The following is a 26,167-nucleotide window of genomic DNA, read 5'->3' as shown; positions in this document are numbered from 1 at the left end:
CACTACTCCAAGTTTAGTGGAAGACATCATGAGCTCTTAAGAGATTAATTAGTAAGATGATTGATGGATTTTCTGGTAATTAAGGAATGATCCTTTTAGAGCAGGATTATTAATGTGAAGACCCATTACCCCAAAGTCATTACATTAAATTACCTTCACACTGACTCTGTTTCCAGTTTCAGAGGCCAGAGTTTAATGTTAAGTATTCACATGTCTGTTTTTGTCCAACCAACCAAAGAAATTCATTTTATTATTATGGAACACAAAGAAAACCAGTAAACGTTCACACGTACGACTAAAACTGTAGCCATGACGATTTGACTCATTAAATAACTCATTTATTAATCATTTGGTCTAAAACATGTCAGAAAAGTTTTTCCAGAGTCCAAGGCGATGTTTTCAAATGTCTGTTTTTGCACGACTAACCAAAGAAAGTATCCAGGGTTGAAACCAAAGAAAACACTTTATTATTGAAGAACACTAAAAAAAACTCAGCAAATATTCACATTTGGAACTCAAATTAAGGGTGTATCCAATGAATTTTTAGTATTATTGCTTGTAAAATGACTAATTTATTAATCATTTGGCCTAAAACCTGTCAGAAAATGTGAGAAAAGTTTCAGGCGACATCTTAAAAATGTCTGTTCTTATCCAGCCGACTGAAGAATTTCAATTTATTGTCAGCAAATATTCACATTTGGAATTAAAACGGAGGGTAATTGCGTGACATTACCTAACTTCAAGTTAAAAGAAAAACTAAGAAACAGGCCGAGGGGGAGGTCAATCAATCAAAAACGCGTCCACCTGAGGAGGTCTAACCAATCAGAGTGGAAACACCTGTGTGGGTAAATCCTGGGAATGTAGGAGAAGTTCCAGTTTTTTTCCACGTCTCTTCTGATTGGGGACTGAGAAGTCCTGAGAGGAGGACGTGAGTATTGTCAGATTTTTATCCAACAGAAACAACCTTTCCGGTCTGGGCTGCTGATTGAACCCAGATGGCGGCTGCCTGTTTTAATGACTCATCTCCTTCGTCCAAAGGGCTTTCTTGAAATATGGTAGTGCCAGTGCTGTGTAACTGTGACATTCTTGCATTGTTTGATGTCTATGAGAATGAGCGGAGTGGTCTGTAGTGCATGTGCTGACTGAACGTAGTGTACATGTGGTGCGGCTCTGCTGGGCTGACAGATGATGCATTGGAGGGCCCGGTGTTTGGAGTTAGGAGCTCTGCGGAGGAAATATTTTGCCTCTGCGGTCGTGTTTATGTTCTGACAGGGTCTGCTACACTGTCGGGGCTGAGCGATGAATGAGCCGCTCCAGCGTTTGGTGGCTTTGATCTGCCTTCGCTGCGGCGTCGGCTCGGTCCAAAATAATCCAAGCTGAGAGAAAGTGTGTTTCACACTTTTGTTTCTGGAGCTTGACGTGACACAGAAGACGTTTGCGTTGTTTTGTTGTTGAACAGTTTCAATGATCAGAGGAGGACACAAAGAATGTGACTTGGTGGTTTTGTTGCATCAACATTGGAATTAATTATTTTCAGCCGTAGAGCGTCTCTGCACACAGCCGCTCTGTGGTCCACCGCTTCATTCCAGACTGAAATATCTGTTAACATTGGATGGATTGCCATGAAATTTAGTACAAACATTCAGACCTACTGAATTCTGGTGATCTTCTGACTAAACACTGAGCGACATCAGTTTACGTTTGTGGCTTTGACTTGAATGTCTCAATTCTTTGATTCAGGACCGAATTCCTGCAAGAACAAATGCATCCGCTCTGGTGCAGTGGATTAGACACTGTTGGCAAAAAAAAACACTCAAATGGAGAATTATCATTTTAAACTCAACATGAGCATTTCGCTTGAAGCCTGGAAGTGCAGCCTCAGGTAGCGGCTCGCTTTTATCTTCATGTACGAGCTCATCTAGCAAGGAGGAAGTTGACCGAGGCCTGGTCAACTGTGATTGGAGCACAGACCCAAAAGAGGCGGGACGTATAAATAGTCAATTGACTCTAGTTCCAGCAAAGCAGCTTTAAATGTACACTACAGACCCTGATCGTGTTGACTCTGAGAGAAGCTGCCCTGCAGGCCGTGGTGGAGTCCATAAAAAGCCAGAGTAGCAGATAAATGCTGCTCCTCCACATGTGGGTCAAATATTCTCCATCTCTCTTAACTGCAAAGTTCAAGCTGTCCATCATGGCAGCATCTTTGAAGTGGCGGCGCTGCGTCGTAACGTTTATGCCTCCATCGCTCTGATTGTCGTGGGGATTTATGGTGCTCCTGCACCACATACCTGCTTTATTATGCAGATTTATGGGAGGTGCTCCTGCTCCCGCCTGTGTTTCATTTTGTCACGGTCACAATCTGAATAAAGCGACTCTGAGGTTAATGTCCACAGAGTAAATCTTCCGCATTGATCGTTTGGTGATCGTCTATACTCTGTCATTATTCTGGTGAAGGCAGGAAAAGCTGTGCGACTGCTACCGTTCTCCGACACAGCTGGTTCTCCACCTGGAGGTCAGGACCCGTTCAGGGATCACAGAGAAACTTGATGTGGGTTACAGGATGGATTCATATGTATCTCATGTAGGATGTCATAGGACAGCTTATCACGTTATGACATTATACTGATACATTTTATATTTCTGGAGTGGCAGCGATACGCTCCCGTATAAAAATGACTTATTATCTTAATGAAACAAATAATAATAAAGTAAATAAGCGGCGTGTGGTTGATCTGATTCATGTGGATTAAGAAAAGTAACCCAATCATCAGAGGCGAGCCTATGTGAGCAAATACACTTTAAAGGTCCAGTGGATTGCATCTGACTGAATACCACTCGCCTCACCCTCCCCAGAAACCAGACCTTCTAACATACCTTTCAACTCAGTCTTGTTTGGTCTCTGAGTGCTGACTCTTCAAGGATACCTTTGTCTAGCGTGAAGGATTTGGTAGCAGATTTTGGGGCAACCTGATAATAAGGAGTTGCAATAATCCAACGTAGAAGTAACAAATGCACGGACTAGTTTTTCTGCATGTTTGAGACAGACGTCATCTCATTTTTTTAATGTCCTTTAAGGCATGTTTGGAGTTTAGCTAATTGATTAATTGCTTCTGGCTTGATTGATAAAAATAATTGGGTATCGTCGGCGTAACGTTTAAGTGATTCCTAATAATGTTGCCTTGAAGGAACCTTTTAAATCTCACAGTGGGCATAAAACAAACAAGAAACCACAAACTTATGAATATTATATTACATTTCTTCCAAAACACTCCTCAAAATCTTACACACTGGACCTTTTTTTTTTGTTTTTTTCACTTTTGTGCAAGTAGAACTGGAAAAATACTGAAAACTGAGGAGAGGGCTGTGCAGTAACGAATGAACAAAACAAGTTTAACACCACCATTTGTCAAAAAACACAGATTTTATTGGCCCCCTGTGGGTCACGAGGACTCACTACCTTGGAAGTCTGTTAACATTACGGCTACGTCTTTAAGTTTAATGTTAAAAGAAAAAAAGAACTCACTTTTTTTGGGCCTGAGTAAACTTCCATTTGTTCAGACTCAGACTACAGTACCAACACACTGTAAACACATCAGTTTACAGACAAACACCGTGTTCAAAAATCCAATCATGCATCCACAAAAAGCTACATTTGAGAATTTCATACATCCACAAAGCTGAACTATCATTGGGTCTTATTCAGGTGGCGAAGGTGACGATGAGGACGAGCAGAGCGGGCAGTAAACTCATCAGCAGGACGTTCTGGCTGCAGCCTGACGCAGCGTTGAACTCGTCGTACACGTCTGCTACGCACTCGCTCAAGTCCTCACCGCAGAAGGTGCTGAGGGACATGTCGTGCCTCCAGTCGGATTCGTAGACCCTCACCGTCCTGCGTCCTGGAAGAGCAGGTGAAAGGTCAGAGGTCAACAGCTCAGCGTGAGTCTGGCTACATTCAACTTTCCTTGTGGAGTCACGGTGAGGATTAATACTTTTACTGCAGGTTTAAGAATTGGAAATGTAGAATGAAGTTGGCTCTTACTCGGTTCGTAATAATCATAGACGACGACGTTTGCTTCCTGGACTTTGGCGACCTTGTACTCCAAGGTCAGAGGAATCTCGATACACATCTGCTCCATCGTCACCTGGAAACACATTTTCACATTTTGGTCTTCAGGTGATCAGTCAGACAGAGTACAGTGAGTGTTCCAGTGACGCTTACAGAGTCCAGGTACAGGATGATCTTCCCCGGCTGCGTCTCCACTCTCTTTATGACCTCGTCGACCTGGATGCTGTCCGGCACCATGATGAACCCGGACATCAGGCCGACCTCCATGATGACCATGCCCGTCGCGTTCAGACCCAGATCTCCCGACAGGCTGCAGAACACGACACGACAATGTGAAGACGGTAAACTGTTAATATACCGAGATACGAAACATTTATTCTTCAGTGACAGGGAGTTATTTTTGTTATAAGAGGAACAGAAAAACAAACTTTGTGCGATCATTTCTTTTATTTATTTCTAGATTTAAAATCGAATATCATTTACAAACTTACGAATTGTTTACAATTAAAAAATATATATATATTTTATTTTTGATTTCTCCTTTTTAATTTATTAAACTTTTTTTAAACTTAATTTTTTTATATTATATAAATATTTTATTAAATTTATTTATTTCTATTTGATTTAAATTATTTTTATTATTTAAATTTAATGAATTATTACTGTTGATTGTTTTTTTTCTTGTTTTCTTCTTTTATTTGTATTTTAATTATTTTATTTTAACATTCTGTTGCTCCTAAATTACTACAGTTGTATTGTTATTATTTTTAATGAAATATATTTATATAGATGATAACAGTCTTTTTAATGAAGAGCAAAGACGTTTTTCAGAGGTGAACTTAATGTTTCACGATGTTTATTTCTGATGTTTCGTTTTTGTTTCTTCAGACTCACATCTGGTGTTTTTGCTGTTTATCTTCTGACGTCTTCCCTGATTATGTTTTATTGTTTGTGAAGTGCCGCAGTGAAAGTTTGACGGATGCTGCTGATTGTTCTGCTGCATCGTGCTGACGTTATGTGAACAAACAGGAAAGGCTGTCGGGCAGCCAAAGCGCTCACCTGGTGCAGATGAACAGATGTGCCGAGTCGATGTCTGGGTCGAACAGCTCGACGTGCAGAAGAAACGCCTCATGTTCGTCCCGCCTCCGCCTCGACGGCTTCCTGTTCCTGATGTTGTAAAACACGTTGAGCTGAGGTCGAAGATGAAGAGAGAAGTCAGACTGTGCACGTCTGTTTTCATCAAACTAACCGACAGGTGAACGAGGTTACATTCATTTGGAGAAAACAAGGCTGGGTTCAGTTATGGTGTTATCACAGGAGAGATGACTGCAGGGCGGAGATGTACGAGCACGGGATGGATTTCCACGAAGCACGAGCAGAAGAGAAACTCGCAGACGTCTTGTTGTAGTTTGTGTTATGAACCTAATCATAGCAGCAGCTGATATCACTGACTAGTCCAGCAGCAGTCAGCCCAGAACCAGAACCAGAACCTACAGCAGCAGCTGATATCACTGACTAGTCCAGCAGCAGTCAGCCCAGAACCAGAACCAGACCCAGCAGCTGATCTCACTGACTAGTCCAGCAGCAGTCAGCCCAGCTCGGCGTCTGTCTTTCAGCCTTTTATTTCACCAAGCTCTCACCAACCACTAAAAGTCAGTCCCACATTTACTCTTCTCCTCTGCCATCATGTCCGTAGAAGCTGCTGAGCCTGGTTACCTCCTCTTCTACTTCCTGGTCGTCCATAACGCCTGTTGGTACAAACACTCAGACGGGTACCCGTCGCTCTGAGCTCACCGCCAAGCTGACGAACTGAGCTAACAGCAGCTACAGCTGTCAGCAGTTTACTTCACTGTCCATCAGGAAACTGAAAAATTGAGCTGAGTTGACAGCAGCTAACAAACTGAGCTAACAGCAGCTAACAAACTGAGCTAATGTGAGCTAACAAACTGAGCTAACAGCAGCTAACAGACTGAGCTAACATGAGCTAACAGCAGCTACCAAACTAAGCTAACGTGAGCTAACAGCAGCTACCAAACTGAGCTAACGTGAGCTAACAGCAGCTACCAAACTGAGCTCACATGAGCTAACAGCAGCTACCAAACTGAGCTAACATGAGCTAACAGTAGCTAACAAACTGAGCTAATGAGCTAACACCAGCTAACAAACTGAGCTAACAGCAGCTAACAGACTGAGCTAACATGAGCTAACAGCAGCTAACAGACTGAGCTAACATGAGCAAACAGTAGCTAACAAACTGAGCTAACAGTAGCTAACAAACTGAGCTAATGAGCTAACACCAGTTAACATGAGCTAACAGCAGCTAACAGACTGAGCTAACATGAGCTAACAGCAGGCGTGTCCAAACTTTTACTGTACACGATTGTCACAGACAAACCTCCGTGTGTCAGCACTGCGTCTCCTCGTGACAGTTTGAACATCTCGTACCTGAAACAGGGCGATTCCTTTTCCCTGTGCAGTCACCTGGAGCTTCATCCTGTCCTCTGGCTCAATCTGAAACATCAGACAACATTTAGATTAACACCAGTCAGCTGGCAGTCAGTGTTTTTAGCTCCAACATCCAACATGAGGTGAGGGGTATTCAGAACATTCACTGTTGCAATGGTGCCAGTCCCAGCAGCTCGGACTATGGAGATCAATGGTTTGTTTTATACAGAGCTGGATCTGAAGACGGTACCGTCTGTTATCAGAGGGAGGATGGAGAGTGTAGCACGAGGCTGGATGAGGTCACGCAGAGGGGGAACAACACACGGGACACCGTGGACCACGGGCCGGACACAGAACCAGGTGGCTACAGGAAACTTTCAGACGTCCTGTCTCTGACGATGACGGGAGGTATGCTATCTGTGTCGCGTTCAAATGAACTCAGAGTTATCACGCGTCAGTTTGAATCTGTCCAGTCTGAGAAACATCTGCTTCGTTTTAAAGATTCTCGAGCCAAAGTGTTTACGAGCTGCTCCCCAGAGGATGAACCCCCCTTTCTGATTTCAACGGCGCGTCTTTCAGCGCCTAAATCAGGACAACTCAACAGATTCAAGCCCGGCCGCTAATCAGGCTTTGATCTCGTTAACACATCTGCCTCACCTCTGCATGACCTCAGCTCGCTTATTGATCAGTGTCTGATCAGCAACAGATGCTGAACCACGACGGCCGGATTCTCTTTCAGATGGATATGGCGAGTACCTGCCGGCTCTGGAGGATCTGGTAGTTGTCCCGGTCGATGTGGAAGGAGGCGACGGTGGAGGAAGCGTCCATGCTCACCCTGATGGTGAGGTCGACGTCGTACCACTTCATGTACCATGCCAATATTGTGTACGTGGACAGCGCCTGTAGAGCCATGATGGTGTCCTGAGAGAGGAGACAAGACTCAGAGTCAAACGACGTGTTCCACAGATATTCATTCACAGTCGCTTTGAACTTCACAGCTGATTTCCTGTTCACCTGTTGTGCATCAGGAGAACAAACCTGATTCCACGCTCTGTGTTTGGAGCCACTCGCAGTATTTGCATCTTATTTTGTGTCATGAATGTCGGTGCGTCTGTTTGTGTCCGAGCGAGCTTTAGTCACAGCCACATTCCCCCTTTAGATGTGACACAAACCACAGACATGGCAACTCCTCCTTTTTCCATGAATCCAGTTTGATCGGTTAAAACAAAAAGGCTCAAATCTTTTGAAGGTAAGTCACGTCACGTTGTGTCACGAGGATGCACACGTATGAATGAATCCCGCTCTTCGTACTGTCTGTGTTAGGGAAATTTTAAAGAAAAACCCTTAAATAAGGAGGATCGGATTCAAAGCATCAAAGTTTAAGTTGAATTTATTGTTCTTGTACAAGAGGAGCGTTTCACAGTGCAACACACTAAAAACGGCTCCATGAGGAGCATTAACAGTTGGTTCTTATACATGTTCCTGAAGATGGGCTGTAAATTGTTAACAGTCAATTTGCATATAATGCCTTTAAACAGTCAACATATCACCTAATGAGTAGCCAGTATGTCCCCAGTCACCTCTCTGACCTGTCCCTGCCTCATTCTGTTCTCAAATCCCTCTATTTATACATTAAGCTGAACTTTACCCTGCCAGCACAGATGTATAGTAACGAAGTGGAACTACTTAAGTACTGTACTTAAGTACTAAAATGCAGTATCTGTACTTTTTTGGAGTGTTATTTTTCCCCAACTTCCACTTTTACTGCACTACATATTTTTGATGAATTTAATACTTTTACTCCGATACATTTTTCATGTGCTGAGTCGTTACTCGTTACTATTGTAGCGTCCAGCCGGACACGTGATGAATGATTTGAATTCTTAATAAACTAGTGCGTTTTTTTTGGGGACTATTTTCAGCGGTGGATTAATCAACATTTCGTGCTCTACTTTGGGGCAGTTGAGATGAACTCTGTAGCCTCTTAGGCTCATTACTCCATAACATATTACTCATAGCTGTCACTGCTTATAACCCATAAATTGCTTATTCATCCATCCCTTTCCTTCCTGTTATCCGGCGTTGGGTCACGGTGGCAGCAGGACCTTCCAGACCTCCTTCACCCCAACAACTAGTTCCAGCTCCTCCCTGGAGGATCCCAAGGTGTTCCCAGACCAGATTCCTCCAGCTGGGAACACCTCCAAAGGGAAGGCACCCAGGAGGAAACCACCTCAGTTGACTCCTTTTGATGCGAAGGAGCGGCTTCTACTCCGCCTACATCTAAGGCTGAGCCCGGACACCCGATGGAGGAAGATTCATTTCAGCCGCTTGTATCTGCGATCTCGTTCTTTTGGCCTCTACGCAAAGCTCATGACCAGTGGTGAGGGGTGCAAAGGGGAGGAAAGTTTCCATGGCAATTATGGATATTTGGGAATTAAGTGTAAATTGGCAGATAATTTCCACAAGCTCAAATGTCTTCAACAGTCTCTGTGTGCTCTGGGCTCTAGGTACAGAGATCACCTGTGCAGGTAGGGGGCGTGGCCTCAGCAGCCCTGCAGTAAGCAGTGTGCTATGTGCATGTGACTGAGGAAGAGCAGATATTCAAGTGGACCTGCAGGAAATCTGGTTGTTTTAGTCAAGATGATGCTAAAATGTATTTTTCCCAACTATATTTAAGTTCACTGTTTCCCATGGAAAGTTTCCAACCTGGAATTCCCAGAATTTTGCAACCCTAACCAGAGGAGATGGTTGGAGCGTAGATCGAGAGCTTTGCCTTCCCATCTTCCTAACCTTGAACATTGACCATATATGATCAATGGGACCCAAGTCCTTCGGTGTTTTCTGAGGCTGTCTCACCTGAGTGCTCCCGAATCCTCCGTTGTGGTTACGCTGTTGGCTGAGCCACTTCATGAGGCTTAAGCCGTCCGCGACGCGATCCAGTATCTCTGCAGACAGCATCACGTAGGACGCGATCTCAATGGACGTGGAGCTCGGCTGCCACGACGACGACAGCCTGTCGTCGTCTGGGGACGTCCATGTCGGCACGCCGTCTGCTCACAGAGGAGATACAGACATCAGAAGAGTTTCCAATGAATTAGTTAAAGATTAGTTAACAACACACACACACACACACCATCATACCTATAATCTCAGCTCGTTCAATCAGCTCGTTGAGTGCCATGTGAGCGTTGGAGCTGCCGCCCAGAGCCAGAGCGAAGGTGAGCAGGCTGAGGCTGTAGTTAGTGGTGACGCCGAGAGCCAGACGGGTCTCCAGGAACATCATGGCTGCAGACACCTGGCTCCTATACTGGGCCTGACAGACAGCGAACAGGGCAGCAGCATGTAAGACGTCACTTCAGCTCAGTGGCATTTATGAGATCAGGTCGTAAAGACGTGGCGCGATGAGGCAACATCTCTGGACCTGGAAACATTCGTTTTGTGTTTACTCCCATCTGTGCCCGCGTTAGCTCTCTGTGCTTTTATAGATTGCTCGTTAACATCAGACTTTATTGATCGCTGCGAGGGAAACGCAGATACCCAGCCAATTAAAAATCACGTCAAACAATTCCATGTTTTCTTCCATGTGGTTGGAGAGTGAGAAAGTCAATTGTCCTCACGCAGAGCCAGTGGGTGAACAAACTATTTCTGACTATGAATGTAATAATTTTAATCATTTCTCATGTGCATCATGTTGCCAAACAACTCAGGTGACAGTATAATTAATGGACGGCTTGTAGTCCAGCGACGTTCAATCACGTGAGCACTCTCTCTCGAGCACAATCAGGAAGCAGCACTGAACATGGACTCGGTTCTGTTGGGCTGTTGACAAGGAGAAACTGGTGGAGCACTCTTTGACGTGTCACCTTACAGTCTCACCTGGATGTTATTGTCCTCCAGCAGGGCGATGAGGACATATGCCGTGAGGGAGGTGGGGCCGTCCACGCCTCCTTGGAGCCCGGTGTGGATGACCCTGCCGCGCTCTAAGAATCTCCCATCATCCCCCTGCTGGACCACTATCCAAGCTGCCGCTCTCTGCAGCACGTTGGGGTCGATGTTGATGAACTGCCGCGCCTGCAGGAAACACCTCAGCACGAACGCGGTCAGCCTGCAGAGACAACACACGGCCAGCGTCAGTGTCCATGAGGTTCTTTAATGCTCACGCTCAGGCTACGTGCACGCTCTCGTGCAAGACGTACCACGTGCTTCCGGATGGGTCGCTCTGTCCGAAGGCGCTGAAGGAGCCGTCTGATCTCTGGAAGGACAGCTCTCGCTCGTAACCTGGTGGGAAAAACACCAGATGGAGTACATCTACTTTTGATACATGGGAATGATGTACTGTGGAAGAAACCGCAGGATGGAGACGGATAACTTTCTTAAGCAGTACTTTTACTTGATTCCACAACTTCACCTCTGTGTTTGGACTTCTCACGTGACTGAACTAACCAATCAGAAGCCAGGACTGAGGTGAACATGAGGAGGAGGAGGTTTACCTTTCAGCATGTATGCCTTGGCTTTCTCTGTGATGGCTTGGTTGGCCTGATCTGTAGCGATCAGATACTTCAGGACGTAGACGTTCGGTGCAAAGTTGATCATGTTCTGCTCCCCGCAGCCGTAAGGCATCTGGATCAGGGAGTCCAGGCCGCTGATGGATGGCCCGAGGATGTCGCCTTCATCGCCGTGGAAACCAGACAAATCAGACATGGTGAGTAAAACACAGGGGAGATGAGTCAGCGTTTACCGAGCCAACCCAAACAGAACGTCACATCGAGTCAGGCTGAGTCCTGAATAAAAAAGATGTTTCACTGTTGCACCAGATTACTGAGCTGCTCCGGGGGCGCGATGAATCCCATTGGTGGACTTTTGGACCTCGTTGTGTGAGCGGAGTCGGTCATGAGCGATAAGATCAAGCAATTAGTCAAAACTGAAGCAGGTCAACATCTGCAGATTCTTCTGATGTCTGATAATCTCGAGATTCAAGATTTTATCTGTGCACAAAAACCTGAAAATTGAATCAAGCTGTCGACGTTTCTGTTCCCACAAGAGCTGCAAACGGCAAAGATACTCAACTGGCTTTGGTTAATGAAACCAGTAATATTAGATTTAATTAAATGAATCAACATTAGTGAGGAGAATTCTGTTAATTTATGGTCAGTTCAGAGAAACCTGGAGGTACCTATCTGTTGTGTCGACACACACGATGGACCCTGTGCATCACTGATGTGGCACAATAAGACAATTTCTGAGTCGTAATCTTAGACGGGAACGCTGCGCAGAGGTAAGCGTGTTTGGTTCCTTAGTTAAAGTTAAACAGTGGCTGGTAAGGCCACGTTCATCCACCTGTTGTCACTTTCAACCTTTCAACATGGTTCGCTGCCCTGCAAAGATCGCTGATTTGAACGATTACGCATTTTATTTATTTTAATTTGAAAGAACAGATCTCCATTCATGTTTTATCTACACGCCAGAGAATCATTTTATAATACGCCTAACTTCATTTTAAAACCTGAAGCTGAAACTCTGCTTGTGTTTCTGCTGCCCTCCACAGTGATGTGTCTGTACACTGTGACGTCACTGCTGTTTCATCCTGTAAGTTTCTCTTTAAATGACTTTGTTTGACTTTCTCTTCGGTTTTTATTTCCACGCACATTTTCTGAGCCAACGTGTGACGCATCCGGACGTTAGATCTGCTCCAGACTGATCTACTTATTTTTAAAAATCTCTCTATTTTGTGCTGAAAAACTGAAAACAATGAGGCTGAATGTCTCGCTGCTGATTATTTGCAACAGTGTCTGTTGTGGACATCGGTATCATTATTTTTTCATCTCATTAGAAAAGTCTTTGGTGTGTTTGTCATGGCATTAGTGAAGCTTATAATAATGTCATGATAAATGAGGGTGAAGCCTATAAACGTAAAAACATCTGGTGAAGCTGCACGCCCTCTTTGCTGCAGTAATTTTCCAGTTTAATGATCGAAAGCAGATGTCATGTAGCTCTTCCTCTATCGTTTTTTACATCAGTACGTTGGTCAGGTAGCTGCTGTCATGTAAGCTCGGCTCTTGATGCCGCTGCTGCTTCACTCGCGGCGTGAAGTCACGCGACACTTTAACCTTTCCCGCCTCTCACTCTGTTGTTATAAATATCTCCCGTGTTCAGCACCTGGTCTGGGCAGGAAAGCATGATCTCAGCGCGCCGCAGCTTGTGCCTCACATGTGTGCTTCGCGTTGAGCGCCTGCACCATGTTACATGGAAAAGCAACATTTTGACTTTCCTGCACAGCTTTGCCAGGCGAACACGTGTTCTCCACAGAACACACAAAACATTTGTAAGCCGTGTCAGGACAGTAAAACTACACTGACCTACTGCAGCTGCTTCCATCTGCTCATATATCTTGTCACGCATGTGCTGTTTTTATCAGTTGCTATGGTGACAGAGAAGGAGGTTGTCATGCAACCGACAGGACTTTTGGTCTTTCTGGTGGAGCAGGCGGCATGACATGAGTGTTTTTAGTGGTTTTAGTCCAACCTGATCCACCTACAATCATTGCACGGTCACCGCGATGATGGAACTCTGAACCTCAGTTATGACTCTTGAGTGCTGGCGGTCAGATGTTTTCATTTGCAATATATTTAATTGAAATGACAAAACAGGGCACATGTGCAAGGCCCAGTAGTTACGTACCTACAGCCGTAACTGTAACTCTCTCGCTGCCCTCCACAACATCTGCCGGGAAGGTGAACATCATATCTCTGGAAACGTTCCAGTATGGAGGAGAAAGCTCCAACAGCACCGCGGTGTGATGCATCTGCTCGAGTCCTTCGGCCTGCAGAATCAACAGCCCGAGAAATATGGAAACACAACACACAAACAAACCCGGTGAGTAATATTTCTGGGAAAGGCAGAGCTGTAAAACAAGATCAAGATTTCTCGGGTTACAGTGGAGCAGCAGATGGATGTCGGTTACATTAGAAGAGTTTGATGTCTGAAATACTTTGTGTTTGTTTTGGAGCTGCAGCAGGTTGACAGATGCTCTGATGAACTCAATCTGACTGGTTCAACTCTTGCTGGCCATGACGTTTACGTTAAGCAAGATGCTGACCCTCTGACTTCAATAGACTTCTTTCACTTTCAGCGATCAGGACCACCCACACCAAGATATGATTAGAAAATCTTTGTGCTTTTCTGGAGAATGTTGCCCCTCAAGCACTCTAAAGTCTATGAAAATGAAACATACTGAGAAGGATGATCAGCCTTTGGTTGAACTGCAAAATCAGCCAATAGGAAAACTCAAATGCAATAGCCAGGTTTCAACCACTAGAGGGAGGTCACTGTGCATATATATACAGCATACAGTGGTTTGAGGGTTTAAATTCCTTGTATGTGTATTTGTCTAACTCTTCCAACCACATTATCTAACCCTGCTTGATTTTCTCACAGCACCTTGACGAGTATGGTCCGTCGTACAAGGTCGGATGCCACAGATGACACGGCTTTCACAGAGATGGGGATCTCTCCGAGGACTAGTGCCTTGATGGGAATGAGGACGGACGTTCCTCTTTGACTCCTCACCAACACCCTGCGAGAGCTGGGCATGGGGATCTCGTTATTGTCCGGGAAGAGAAACTCAAAGGTGTCACTCTGTGCAACAATCACCAAGACCTGATGACAAAGACAGAAGGAGTCCACCCAGATCACGTTAAACAGAGGTCAAAGAAAGAACACAAACACAAAGGAAGCATGTTGTTGTAACCAAATATGAAATTAAAACACAAAAGAGAAGCTGCTCTGTGCGGGTTCAATGAGCTCTTTCATGAAGCTTAATGTGCTGAAGGATTTAAAAAGAGGACCTCATTCAGGTCCTCAGAGGTGACAGCAGATTTGTAGAAGATTTTAAACTGATTATAGCAACCTGACGCTGCTAACACTAAATCACATTCACTCCACAAACAGTCAGCTGTCACCCAACACCTGCTGTATTCTACTGCTGGTGCACAGTGACATAGGCCTATACATGCATATATAAATATCATGTAGTCTGAGTAGGTCAACATTGTTTATTCCTGTGGCCTACATTATGATTACTAAGACACTCAAAGGCAGCAAATGAAGAACTGTTTGTGTATGTGTAACATACGGAAAGTGTAGCTTTGTAACATGTAGCTTATGTCACGGATAGAACGTAAAGTAGTTTTGTTGACTAACACTTACCTACGTAACATACGACACATACAGATTTAAAAACTGATCTATAACTGCAAAACACACCTGACCTATGTCACGTATGTGATGTGAAACAGCAACACACAGGTGCAAACCAATGGACAAGCTCCATTCTTAACATAGCAGCCGGTGAGGCTCTACCAAACTGATCAACAACAGTTACATGCATCATTTATGGAGTTTCTCATTAGCCATCCTACACCTTCAACATTTTACATTTACAATATTAAACCCTGTGATAATCAAGATGTGTTCTCATCCAGTCCAGCTGTGTAAGGAGAAGCAGACTGACCTCCAGGTCACGTGGCGTGTAGTTGAACAGAATGACCTCCAGCACCAGCTCCTCTCCTCGGATAATGTAGGCCGGCAGATTCAAGGACAGGAAGAAAGGCTGGAACGCTGTGAGCTGTGGGAAGGTCACATGGAAACTTTGTATTGTCTCATCAGGTGTAAACAACACCAACAGGACAATGCTCATAAAGTCAATGAGCGATCAATAAGAGGAAAGTTAAATAATACTGAAACAACAATAAATGGAGATCAGAAAATACGAAAGTAAAGTGACGTCAACCTCTGCAGGCTTGTCTGTGATGCCCAGTCCCAGGTTCTCAGATATAACAAAGGCAGTGGCTGTCCATGTCGTAATGCTGTCTGGTACAGTCAGAGTTTTCTCTATTGAGTCTGAATCACTGCAAAAGAAAATATACAGGAAATACAATTTTTCATATGAAATAACAATTCATTTTTGTACACTCACCCTTGCTACAATTTGGTGCAACTGACATACGTCTAATATCTGCAAAAATCTGTAGAAATATATATACCGCTATATCGCGGTTCACTTTTCGCGGACTCGCTGTTTCGCGGATTTTTATCAGTGTAATTTTGCATGTTTTTTTTTTTACAGCGTACTGTACAGTATGAGCGCGCATTGTGTTCTGCGTCCTGATTAACTAAGGGAGTACTGTACAGAATGCGTGTAAAAAGGTGTATAAAGGTGTGTGGTTAGGGGTTTTAAAACATGTATAATAATTGTAAAACTTACTTCGCGGATTTCGTTTACTGCGGGTTATTTTTAGAACGTATCCCCCGCGATAAACGAGGGACCACTGTAGTGCTATCATGTGCATACAGATGGATTTTGCAGACGTTTACTGATCTAGTGTAATTAAAGTAAAAATACATGGACTTAAAAGTCCCAATGTGTAGGAGTTAGTAGTGCCATCTAGTGGTGATGTTGCAGATTGCAGCCAACTGAATACCAATTAAAAGTTGTGGTTGCTTGAATGTTTATCGACTCTACCTGGGCTCCATCCTCTTTACCCAAATCTGAAGTCTGAATTCGCACCCTGCTACCTAGTGGATTATGGTTACTCTTAACTAAAGTTGTATGTTTCTCCAGCTTTACCTCATGATATCCATCCATATCCAGGTCTCTGGAAAGTTTGAGCGCTCTCGAGGCGGCGGCGGTTGTTCTTCATCGTCTTGTGGCCGCTCTGTATTAGCTAGGAGTTGTATTCCCTCCCCTGCTGTTTAGAAATAAAAATGTTGGTTATATTAGCATCACATCGTCACAACAGACAAAAAAAAAATGAAACGTAAACTTTTGATTATAACTTACGTAATAAAAACGAATGATCAGTTTCTTTTTCGTGTAAATTGGCATCAGTCAACACCACAAGATCACATGTCTGCAGAGAGACAATCAAGACAAATATTTCACTCCACATGTGGCTGGAAGGCTTGAGTAGTACACTAAAAACAGCCGGTTGGTTCATCACAAGAGTCATTTTGGACTCTTTCCTTCAATGAGCCCCATGCTTCCTAACTCATTTCTCAATCTGTTCAAAAAAAGAATGTTCTGGTGATTTTTATCTGCTGATTTATTTATTTATTCCATTTTTTAAATTGGTTGGGCACCCTCACAGGCCTGCTCGTCAAATTGTGGTTGAAACACAAGATCATAGCGAGCTAACGTAACCATCAGTGATCAAACACTAAAGTCTGTCTAATCAGGGAATGTGTACACAAGACTGGCAAAGTAACTTTTAGCACTGATTTGCATAAAAAAATACTGAAGCTGAATGCAAACCATGATTCATTTCATGTTGTTGGTGGACTGGTTTAAAGGGTGGGCTGACACTGAAGACATTTAACACAGAAACAGAGTATCTATCGATATTTAATGCCCAAAATGTCATATCTCTACTCTTAGGAGATAAAGCCTATCTATGGACCCTAGTAATTATGACTATTGCCCATGCTTATCAGGCCAGTTGGCTCAGCCAATGCAGTTCACCTATGCAGACACATTGCAGATATAAGACCAGGTCTAAAGACCACGGACAGTTGCATTAGGTCAGAGAGTGGTGCAGTATAACTAGTGGCTATTTGTAAGGCCAGTGAAGGTAGATATCAGCCAGTGGCTTCTTCAACACCAGGGAGTTGTAATTATTTTAATTGTGTCTAACAAGTATTTCTGTGTGCCAGCAATTATAGCATATGGCAGATCATTTGTACATTACTAATTACAAGTAAATATGAGAAAAAGTAACAACGTAAAGGGAAGAAGTTAGACTTTAGGCAAGAAACAGGAAGTTAATACAATACTCCATTGATAGAATGAAGAGATGTGTCTCTGGGGAGGCAGACCTTGAACACAGAGTATGGATCTCCCATTCTCAACATGTCAGAAAAGGCGTCGGCCTTGGAAACGCCGTACTCCCCCATCTCCTTAAGCACCTGTGAAAGCAATACCGACATCCTCAGAGCCACTACTGTTGCAACCTACAAAGAGCAACAAAACAGACCATGACAAGAAAAGAGCCCTTATTGTTTAAAACCTGTTTGACCAAGCTGGGATAAAATCATTGTGCCACAGTTCACATTGAACTGATACTGGGGCGGGGGGCGGCAGATTGGGTTTCATACAAGTACCTGTGGGAGATGTCACCGGAAATGATCTGTAAGGGCAGCGGATGTATAGCTGGAGCACCATTAAAACGTTAGATAACATTAAACTGGAAACGACCCCAGGGAGCTTTTGGTATTCAAAGATGACAGGATGAACTGATGTAAATGACAAAGCGAGTTACGTGATAAACAAATGACGTTACACAACGTGAAGGTTTCAAGATTTATCTCTTTATCTTAGATTGAGGGTCAGATTGAAGTGTATGTACCTTGGAATGAGCCTTTTATATCTACAGACACCGTGGCACCAAGTGCCCCATTATTTGCTAAGCCATTTTGTTTAAGAAGGTCGTTCTCACACACTTTTTTCTTTGTTTTCTTTCTCTGATTTTTTAGTAGATAAAACAGCACAGCTCATGGTGTGAACAAGCAACGATTTAAGTGTTGTTCTCACCCTGTTCTTGGTGATGTCGTTATCATATCCCATCAAATGTGTTGCCTTATCGACCACCAGGATCCCGACCAGAGAGCCGGGCTCTGCCACCTTGACCCCCAGTGTGACCTCCTCACCTGGCCTCCTCTCGGTGTCGCTCCAGCTCAGAGACACCTGCCATCATATATCATTATTACATACACACACATCAAACAGAATCATATACCAAAAAACTGGCTGGCATATAGGTGGATGAATGAGTTCCAGTGTGTTCTACCTGTTCTGTCCAGGTAGTGGACTGGTTCCATCTTGACCTCTAACTTCCCCTTCCCCTCCCCAAATGTTTCACAAGATTTTGATTGGTGGATTGGGCCAGTCAACAATCAACTTCATCTCTACATTTCTATGCACTGCCTTTACCATCTTGATAACATCACACTTGCTAAAACAGCTGAAACAATAAATCACCTTTTGTAAAGTTTTGGTGATGGGTAGCTGTATCACGTCATTGACAATCTCTCCATTGAAATGCACACAGTAGACGATGATGCAGGCCTTAGGAGCCCAGGTGACGTCTGGGACCAGAGTCAAAACACGAGAGCTTTTCCCAGCAGAAACCACCTGACCTCTGGACTTCACCTTCACACAGAGAAAACAAAGGTGAGGCCTTTGTTCTTACTAAAAAATGTACTCATTGATCTCCAAGACAAACTCCAAGTTGACAGACAAATTGCAACTTTCTAAAGTTGTACAAAGACAAATACAACAATACAACAACAAATAAACAAATAGCAGTGTCACAGCATGGTACTCACAATGTAGTGAATCTCAGTCATTGGGAAATTACTCTGAATGGGAAGCTGGACAGGTGAACCAACCTGAAGGAAGAGTAGATTGTGATTGCGAAAACATGTTTAATGAATGATTTAGTATCACAACTGGGTTTGTGTGTATATTTGTCCAAATGGCCAGAGTAAGTACATAATAAGTAAGTACATAATATATAAATATTTCCACAACGTAGAACCGTGTGTTACAAATGTAGCCCTTGCACTAACTTTCTTGTGTTTCTCATATTTACCTCTAATGGTCCAGAGGGTTTCTGAATCTGTAGGTAGCTGTTACTGGGGGATGTATAGCTTCTATATAGTTGTAGAGTGGTGTGACTGTCCACGAAAGAAGCCTGAAAACAAACAAACAAACAAACAATTGATAAGTAAACAATTACATTCGTAAGTTTCTTCTGCTGATGCTTAATAATCTGTCCTGATCACAAGACCTGTAATTTTGAGTTCTTGGTGCTGCGGTTATATTTTCTAACTTGGCAGTACAATGCAGAGTTTACTTGTAAACAAACAATAGTTCTGTTAATCACCAAAACACATTTGTGGGAAGGCTTCTGAACAAGAATGGTTTATAATCAGAACTGGACGGGATCGGAGCCCAGTAAACTGGCCACAAACTGAAAAAAAAAAAAAAACAGTATTTGGTTTTCCTCTATGCTGATGATACACCATCTTATATTTCAGTCAATCCTGTCAAAAAAGAGCACTGTATTCAAATTCCTCACTAAATATTAATAGTTCAGTGACCCCCCAGGTTATAATGTCCATGACAGAAGACATTCATATGCTTTAATGTGTTTTGTACCAAAGGAAAACAATAGAGAACATGTACAGACAAACGTCAATGAAATTGTGACGCAGAAATGCTATTTGACTTGTTTGTAATCGGAAACTTCATTCTTTGTGTTGATTTGTATGTTTACCTGAAAACAACATAATGTTTTTTGTCTGTTTTGTTTTTCTGTTTTAGCGTTGCACTGTGCATTTGATGATTTTATCCCTCATCCTGGCATTTATTCATCCAGTCAATGTACTACACTCTCAGTGCAGATGTAGTCGGGAGTTTTATAGTGATAAAAAGATAATCTTACATCAATTGTGAGTGTTTCAGTATCATTCCTGAGCTGGATGACGAGAGGTATTATTCCATCTGCAGGGACAGGAAACTCCATTTTTTCAGGTGGCATGCCAGGCCGAATTCCCAAAGGGACTGAAATGTTCGATCGAGCTGCCAGTGCTTCCACCTCATCCCCTTTCCAACTCCATGGACTTTTCGTTCCCTGCATCACTGACACATCAACCATCTTTCGCTGATCGTCCTCTGACAGCGGCTGATCGTTGTACGTAGATATTTTCAACTGCAAAATGGACAGTATGCTTTTTAGATTGAATCTTTATGTGGGAATAAATAAAGAACAGTGTAGTCTATTGTGTCCTTAGAGTAAAATCACTCTGAATGTGAAAGTAATACTTTGTTTGAATTTGACATCTTTTACTTTGTAATGATAACAAAGCAAAAAAAGTGAATTTAATTGTCAGCCATAATAACATCTGAATTAAAATGACTGCATACAGAGCAAACAGCTCTTTTGCCCCATAGTCCCAACACAGCCAAAAACATTTTATTGGTTTAAATTATCTTTAATATAAAAGAAAATATTTAAAGTATAGGAGTAAACAATTAAAATGTTAAAACTATACAAAAGATATACTGTCCTTACCCTAGCAATGAACTCCAGAGAGGGCCTTAATAATTTGGGATAGTCATGAAAGGAAACTTTATATCTGAACTTTACCACAGACACCTTTTTCATACTGCTGTATGTGAGACCTGAAAGATGAGAAGCATCCACGGTGATGTTAAGAACACACATCAACAACAACAACAGTAATATTAAGTACACTTTAAAACTTTACTGCAGAATAGAACAACTTCAGGAATCATCATCTTTGGTCTTAGGAGCTGTACAGCTATCATACACGACTGACTGATGGATTAACAAAGTGCTAGAATGAGACTTTCACATTTATCAATACACATTCCCATACAGCCTGAAGGTGATTTGTAAACTGATTACCTGTGAGGTATCCTGTCACATTAACCATAACCATTATAAATTCATCCATGCGTCCACCAGGGAAGCCCAATCCAAGACGTCTTGGTCCCGATGGGTTTTCGGTAGGATCAAACACAAAGCTTGCGGTGCCGTTAATCTAAATCAAAGCAACTGTGTCAGTGGTGACATTTATTCATCAGTTAATTTATTGATTATACAGTATTTGTTGGTTGATTGATCGATTGTCCATGTTCATCATATCTTCAAGATGTAAAATCGCAAATTCTTTGTCAATTTTTGGTGTTTTTGATTCAGCTTGAGCTTTAAATGAAATCACCCACCGGTTTAACTTGATGATAACTCCTTACTAAACCATGATAATGATGCAGGAACGTTATATTCATTATTCCATCAACAGGCTTGCCGTACAGATACCTGAAGATGAAAACACAATAAACTTTAAAGAATTCCCAAGGTTTATCCACAAACAAGATTATTTAAATAAAAATATTGAAGCAGCATTAAAAAACAAAGGTTCTTACTTTGCGGTGACGTTTCCCGACAGAGTGAATTCATGATGAATGCTATCCGGAGCTATTATTGAAACTTCAAACTTTGGAAGAACTGCAACCAAACACACAATGAATGAGCTGCATGATACCAGTAAAAGTACAACGATGTAGAAATACTCCAGTCCAGTATTCAAAATCAAAAAGTACTTAAAGTATCAAAGTGAAAGCGGCTGCTTCGTCCCATGTTGTATTATTATGACATTAGTAACTTCATTCATCACAGGGTCACCTGATGAATCTGAGGTCGTAACATGTTTAATGGGAGAGGAAAGAAGAAGGAAACAAACCTTGATACAAAATCTGTTTCTCTTTTGTTTTTTTTTGTTTTGTTTTTTTTTTTGACTTGGATGGAATTTTTTTGCTTTGTTTTGTGAAATATTGAATCATTTTTGTCTCAAATTGTATTTAAATGAAACCACCTGAGAAGTTTAGTTGTGAAACGTCTCTTCGGTGAAGCTGATAACAATTCATAGACATGTGATCACAAGCCAAAAGGTTGAACTGTCTTGGAGTAGATGTGCGAAGTAGCATAAGTATTTTTAAAAATTTGCTCTTCGAGGTCCAGTGTGTAGGATTGCAACCCCCTCGCCGTAACCTCTTCATAGCATAGAAGAGAATCCACGGTGTCTATATCCAAAGTCAGATACAGAAGTCTCATTCTAAGGCAACAAAAACATAATTATTCTTATTCTCAGGTGATTAAACACGGATGAAAACAGAAGTATGAATATTATATTCCGTAAGTAGAGCCTCCTAAATCTTACACACTGGGCCTTTAAGTAAAAGAACATGACAAATATGTTCTCAATAACTGAAAAATGTTCTGACTTACTTTACGTTATTGGGTGTTACAGACGGAATCATCATGTGTTTTGCAAATGATTTTAATATATTCACATGCATATAAAGACAAAACATAATCCAGATTTCAGAAAAAACGTACCGTAATAATCCACGTTGAAATGCTTCTCACTTGAAACATTCTGTAACACAAAGAAGATAAACACTTTTGATTTAAGGTGTCTCTCTGTTATTTTTATTTGTGTATTTTCTGATTTTTGGAGTGATCTAACATCACCTCTGTAAAAAAAACTTTGACTCTAACATGTCAACAGCATGAAATAAGAAGCTTGAGTCTGGATTTATCCAATGTTCAAACTCCTGCCTCATTTGTACGTCTATACATCACATTTCAGAAAACTTGTAACACAAAAAATAAGTGTCTTAATGTGAGTTAAGTTTCATGGTGATATCTATGAGTTTTGACTCTAGTGTCTCGCCATAAAGTGCCACAGGGCGACATTTGAGTATCTGATTCTATTGGACCTAGTCGAGTCTAATGTTACAGCAGAAGAGTCCAAATCAGAGTTTTGATCATTCACTTGAGTCCAGGTCTTACGTCTGCAGTCTTGTATCTTGTAATTTGGTTTCACTGAAAACGTCTTTATCTTAATAAGAAACTTGTTCTTGGATTTCCTGTAAAGTCGAACTTGATTGGACAGGGACTAACGTTACATTGGTGGCTAATCGAACTGACTCAGCTCATACCAGGAACCAAACCCGGCAAGAGCTCCACCTTTGTGCCAGACTGACTTACCCTGATCGATGTGACGATGGTCCATTGACCCAGAGGCGGATTGTCAGACAGCTGAAACTCTTTGGACACGACGCCAAGCTTGGCAAAATGCGCCCAATCTCTGAGCAGGTTTCCCCTCGGGTCCTGGATCAGGTGCAGACAGACGGAGACACACAATACACAGTTATTTCAGTCATTTTTAATGTCAGAACATTTCGCTGCTTTTCCTTTGAATCATTTGAGTGCTGAGGTTTGGACTGCTGGTTGGACAAAACAAACATTGTGAAACATTGGATTAATAGTGACGATATTTTACAAGCAAAATCATCGGATTCATGGAGGAAATAATAATTTTGTACAGTATAAAACAGTTTGAAATGAGCTCCAACTCCAACAGTAAAATCCTGCTTGGACATCTGATGAAATCAGAACAGTCACAGAACAGTCACTGAAGTAACAAAGTACTTTCTCTTAAGGATGTGAATACTTTTTCCACCACAGCTGGTCGGCTACTTCTGCACTGTCGTACTGTGACGCTGTTATAGATGAAGTTAATGGCAGCTCTGCTTGATTTGTTGCTTTCCAGGTATTTTTTTTTCAGTTTTTGTTCGTTTTGTTTGGATATCAGGAATCTGTGGAAGGAAGTGTGAAGACCTGAGAATATTCTGGGTTTTATGAGGAGAAAACACCAGGGGCCTCATGTACAAATACTTGCGTGGATTTCCTACTAAAACTTGCCGTACGCCAGAACCCGGAAACTGTCGTACGCACAAAAATATTCAGATGTATCAAAGTGTGCGTTCGCATGGATCCAAGCACGTTTCTTTTGTACATGCCAATCAACGTGGAATTGAGCGCACGTGCAACTCCTCCCTGTCCACGCCTCCATTTACATATGCAAATCTATTTAAATAGACCCTGGACCTGAGATTCACCTCTTTGTCCGATCAGATAACGCGATGAACAAAGGAAAGAAAATGAATTTCACAGAGTCTAAGCTAAAGATTCTAGTGAATGAAGTGGAGATTCTGTTTGGTACCCTGTCAACAGGGATAAATATGACCAAAAAAAAGACGTGAGTGGGAGCGTGTGTGTGAGGCTGGAAATGCCGTGGGATGCGAGCAGCGCACACACAGGTGTGGACAGGTGTGGCGCTGCGGCTGACATTTTACGCCCGCTTTTACTGACAAGAATACTGAACACAGGGAGACAATCAGGGGCTTGTTAGAAAGCTCTGCAGCTCTAATTTCACCAGCAGAAAATAAAGAAAACCAAAAACATGAATATTTGAATGCGCACATGCCCAAATATGCACTGGCACACTGGCACGGCTTCTGGGTAAGTAAAGAGTTTATTCGTTTAATTGTTTCGTATGTAATCCAGCGTTACATACGGGACAATTAAACGAATAGAAGCCACCCATCGCGCACCGTGCCAGTCTCCAGCCTGTTCTCAGCAATGCTGTTAGTCATAATGAATGAGTCGTGCGTTGAACCAGGCCACCTTGCCACGATGTTAGTTAGCTGCATTCGCGCATCACATATGATTTGAACATTGATGGAATGAAAATGTTTCCTACTAACATAAAAAAAATCATCCTGTGATGGCGCTTTTATAGCAATGTGTGTGCAGTCAATAGCTCCGATTACATTAGGGAAACCGGCTCTCGCTGCAAACTGTGCTTTAATGTCGGCCTGTTCAACAGCACTGTATGGGAATCTGATGTACCAGGAAGACATTCGGATGATTCCGTCCCACACAGCTGGCATGGCTCGGCTCAGGGTTAACTGGCACACTCCTGACCGATCGGCCAGCTCCCGCTGGAATGCCCCTGTTGCCGGGAACCCCAGCGCAGTCAGGCAGCCGGCCCGCCGGCCCCCGTTGCGCTCTCGGGCCGGCCGCAGCTCTGCAGTAACTCCAGTAACACTGGCCTTGGTAACCGAAATCGGCTTATGAGCCAATTATCATGGTTTGCAAGTAAATCCTTGCGTTCCTTAAATCGCTCACGGCGGTCCGTTTCAAGGTCCTCTAACAACGCTAACGCTGTCTTTGTTAATATCATTTTCTTAATCACATTACGCATGCTTTTATATCCACCTATATAATTGCAAACACCTGCGTGTGTTAATAGTTCATAAGTGTGTCTCTGATGTGCACATCACTCTGATGACTACTTGTTTTCACATTATTAACAGTTTCCCAGCGTCACCTCTAAGTGTCGCCAAAGGAACAATAGCTGTAGAAACGTGCGTACGACAGCTATGAAATTGGCGTGGGGCACGCACATTTCTACGATTGTTTCACGTTTGATACATTTGAACGTGAGCGTGGAAAAGGACGTACGCCCCTTTTTTGTGCGTACGCATGCTTTGTACATGAGGCCCCAGGAGCTTAGTCCACAGTATGGAGCTCACCTCCAGGTCAATGCCGAGGTTGAGTAAGATAACTCTGCGGTGCACATTTATAACCCCTTTGTGGTAGTTTTTAGTAGGTCTTTGTTTAAATCTGTATTTTATGCAGTCAGACTGTGGATTCTTTTGAATACACTTGCTTGGAGCTGTATATAGGTGTGTGTTTGGATAGTTTCAGACTCACTTTGATGGCGATGTCCACCCAGCTCTGTAAGGGTTTCCAGTCTGGCTGAATGGACACCACTCTGATCTTCACCGTCTGCCCGGGCAGATAGTTCAGTTTGTCTGTCTGAATGAAGGTGGAGAAGCCTTTGGGACTGAAGCGCAGCCACGTCGAGTTGGAGAAAACCATAAGTTCATCGACGTAACCTTTGACCTCCAGGAGGTAAGACCCAGAGCCCATCATCTCGTTGATCTGCAGAGGAACAACATGTATGACAGTTATTCTCTTTAATTATGGAAATCTGTTAGAAGCTTCTCAGGTGTCCGTAAACTAAAGGAGCTGTGGCTTCGATCTTGGATCTGCTCAGCATCTGTCTAAATTTCACTTGATCATATCTGGTTCTGTTCAAAAGTATCCGTTTACGCTTTGAGGAAAAATCCTTTCCTCTAGTTTCAAAACAGAAAAACCT

At 42.7% G+C, this 26,167-nt stretch overlaps 1 protein-coding gene and 2 long non-coding RNA genes across 3 annotated transcripts; 2 read left to right on the top strand and 1 right to left on the bottom strand.

The window, feature by feature from the left end:
• Nucleotides 1-843: 843 nt before the first annotated feature.
• On the top strand, nt 844-14,057 carry LOC113745804 (uncharacterized). Its single transcript, XR_003462415.1, has 3 exons — nt 844-928; nt 13,196-13,384; nt 13,946-14,057. It is a non-coding gene; the product is annotated as an uncharacterized LOC113745804 (long non-coding RNA).
• On the top strand, nt 935-4,288 carry LOC113745805 (uncharacterized). Its single transcript, XR_003462416.1, has 3 exons — nt 935-1,055; nt 3,704-3,975; nt 4,175-4,288. It is a non-coding gene; the product is annotated as an uncharacterized LOC113745805 (long non-coding RNA).
• Nucleotides 3,415-25,887, bottom strand: cd109 (CD109 molecule). The gene is made up of 30 exons (XM_027278857.1): nt 25,720-25,887; nt 23,146-23,268; nt 22,492-22,531; nt 21,519-21,600; nt 21,318-21,411; nt 20,998-21,133; nt 20,641-20,750; nt 20,011-20,277; nt 19,156-19,257; nt 18,890-18,952; nt 18,543-18,713; nt 18,096-18,248; nt 17,381-17,470; nt 16,350-16,419; nt 16,137-16,257; nt 15,300-15,417; nt 15,021-15,134; nt 13,949-14,167; nt 13,190-13,331; nt 11,002-11,178; nt 10,708-10,789; nt 10,388-10,616; nt 9,653-9,824; nt 9,368-9,561; nt 7,268-7,432; nt 6,512-6,577; nt 5,126-5,256; nt 4,220-4,376; nt 4,040-4,142; nt 3,415-3,896 (listed from the first exon to the last, which is right to left on the bottom strand). Exons 1-30 carry the CDS (start codon nt 25,885-25,887, stop codon nt 3,700-3,702), a joined length of 4,056 nt encoding a protein of 1,351 aa, XP_027134658.1. The 3' UTR covers nt 3,415-3,699.
• Nucleotides 25,888-26,167: the final 280 nt, after the last annotated feature.

The sequence above is a fragment of the Larimichthys crocea genome, chromosome VI (genome assembly GCF_000972845.2).
Source record: "Larimichthys crocea isolate SSNF chromosome VI, L_crocea_2.0, whole genome shotgun sequence".
Taxonomy (NCBI): Eukaryota; Metazoa; Chordata; class Actinopteri; family Sciaenidae; genus Larimichthys; species Larimichthys crocea.
This window is presented reverse-complemented; position numbering and strand designations above follow the sequence as displayed.

What these genes read in the sequence shown, in the direction of transcription:
- cd109 (XM_027278857.1), bottom strand. Translation starts at nt 25,887, where the DNA reads ATGGTTTTCTCCAACTCGACGTGGCTGCGCTTCAGTCCCAAAGGCTTC. An exon ending in GGGTGGACATCGCCATCAAA is followed by an intron (nt 23,269 to 25,719) that starts GTGAGTCTGAAA and finishes CACCTGATCCAG; the next exon opens with GACCCGAGGGGAAACCTGCT. An exon ending in TCACCAAAACTTTACAAAAG is followed by an intron (nt 18,249 to 18,542) that starts GTGATTTATTGT and finishes ATATGATGGCAG; the next exon opens with GTGTCTCTGAGCTGGAGCGA.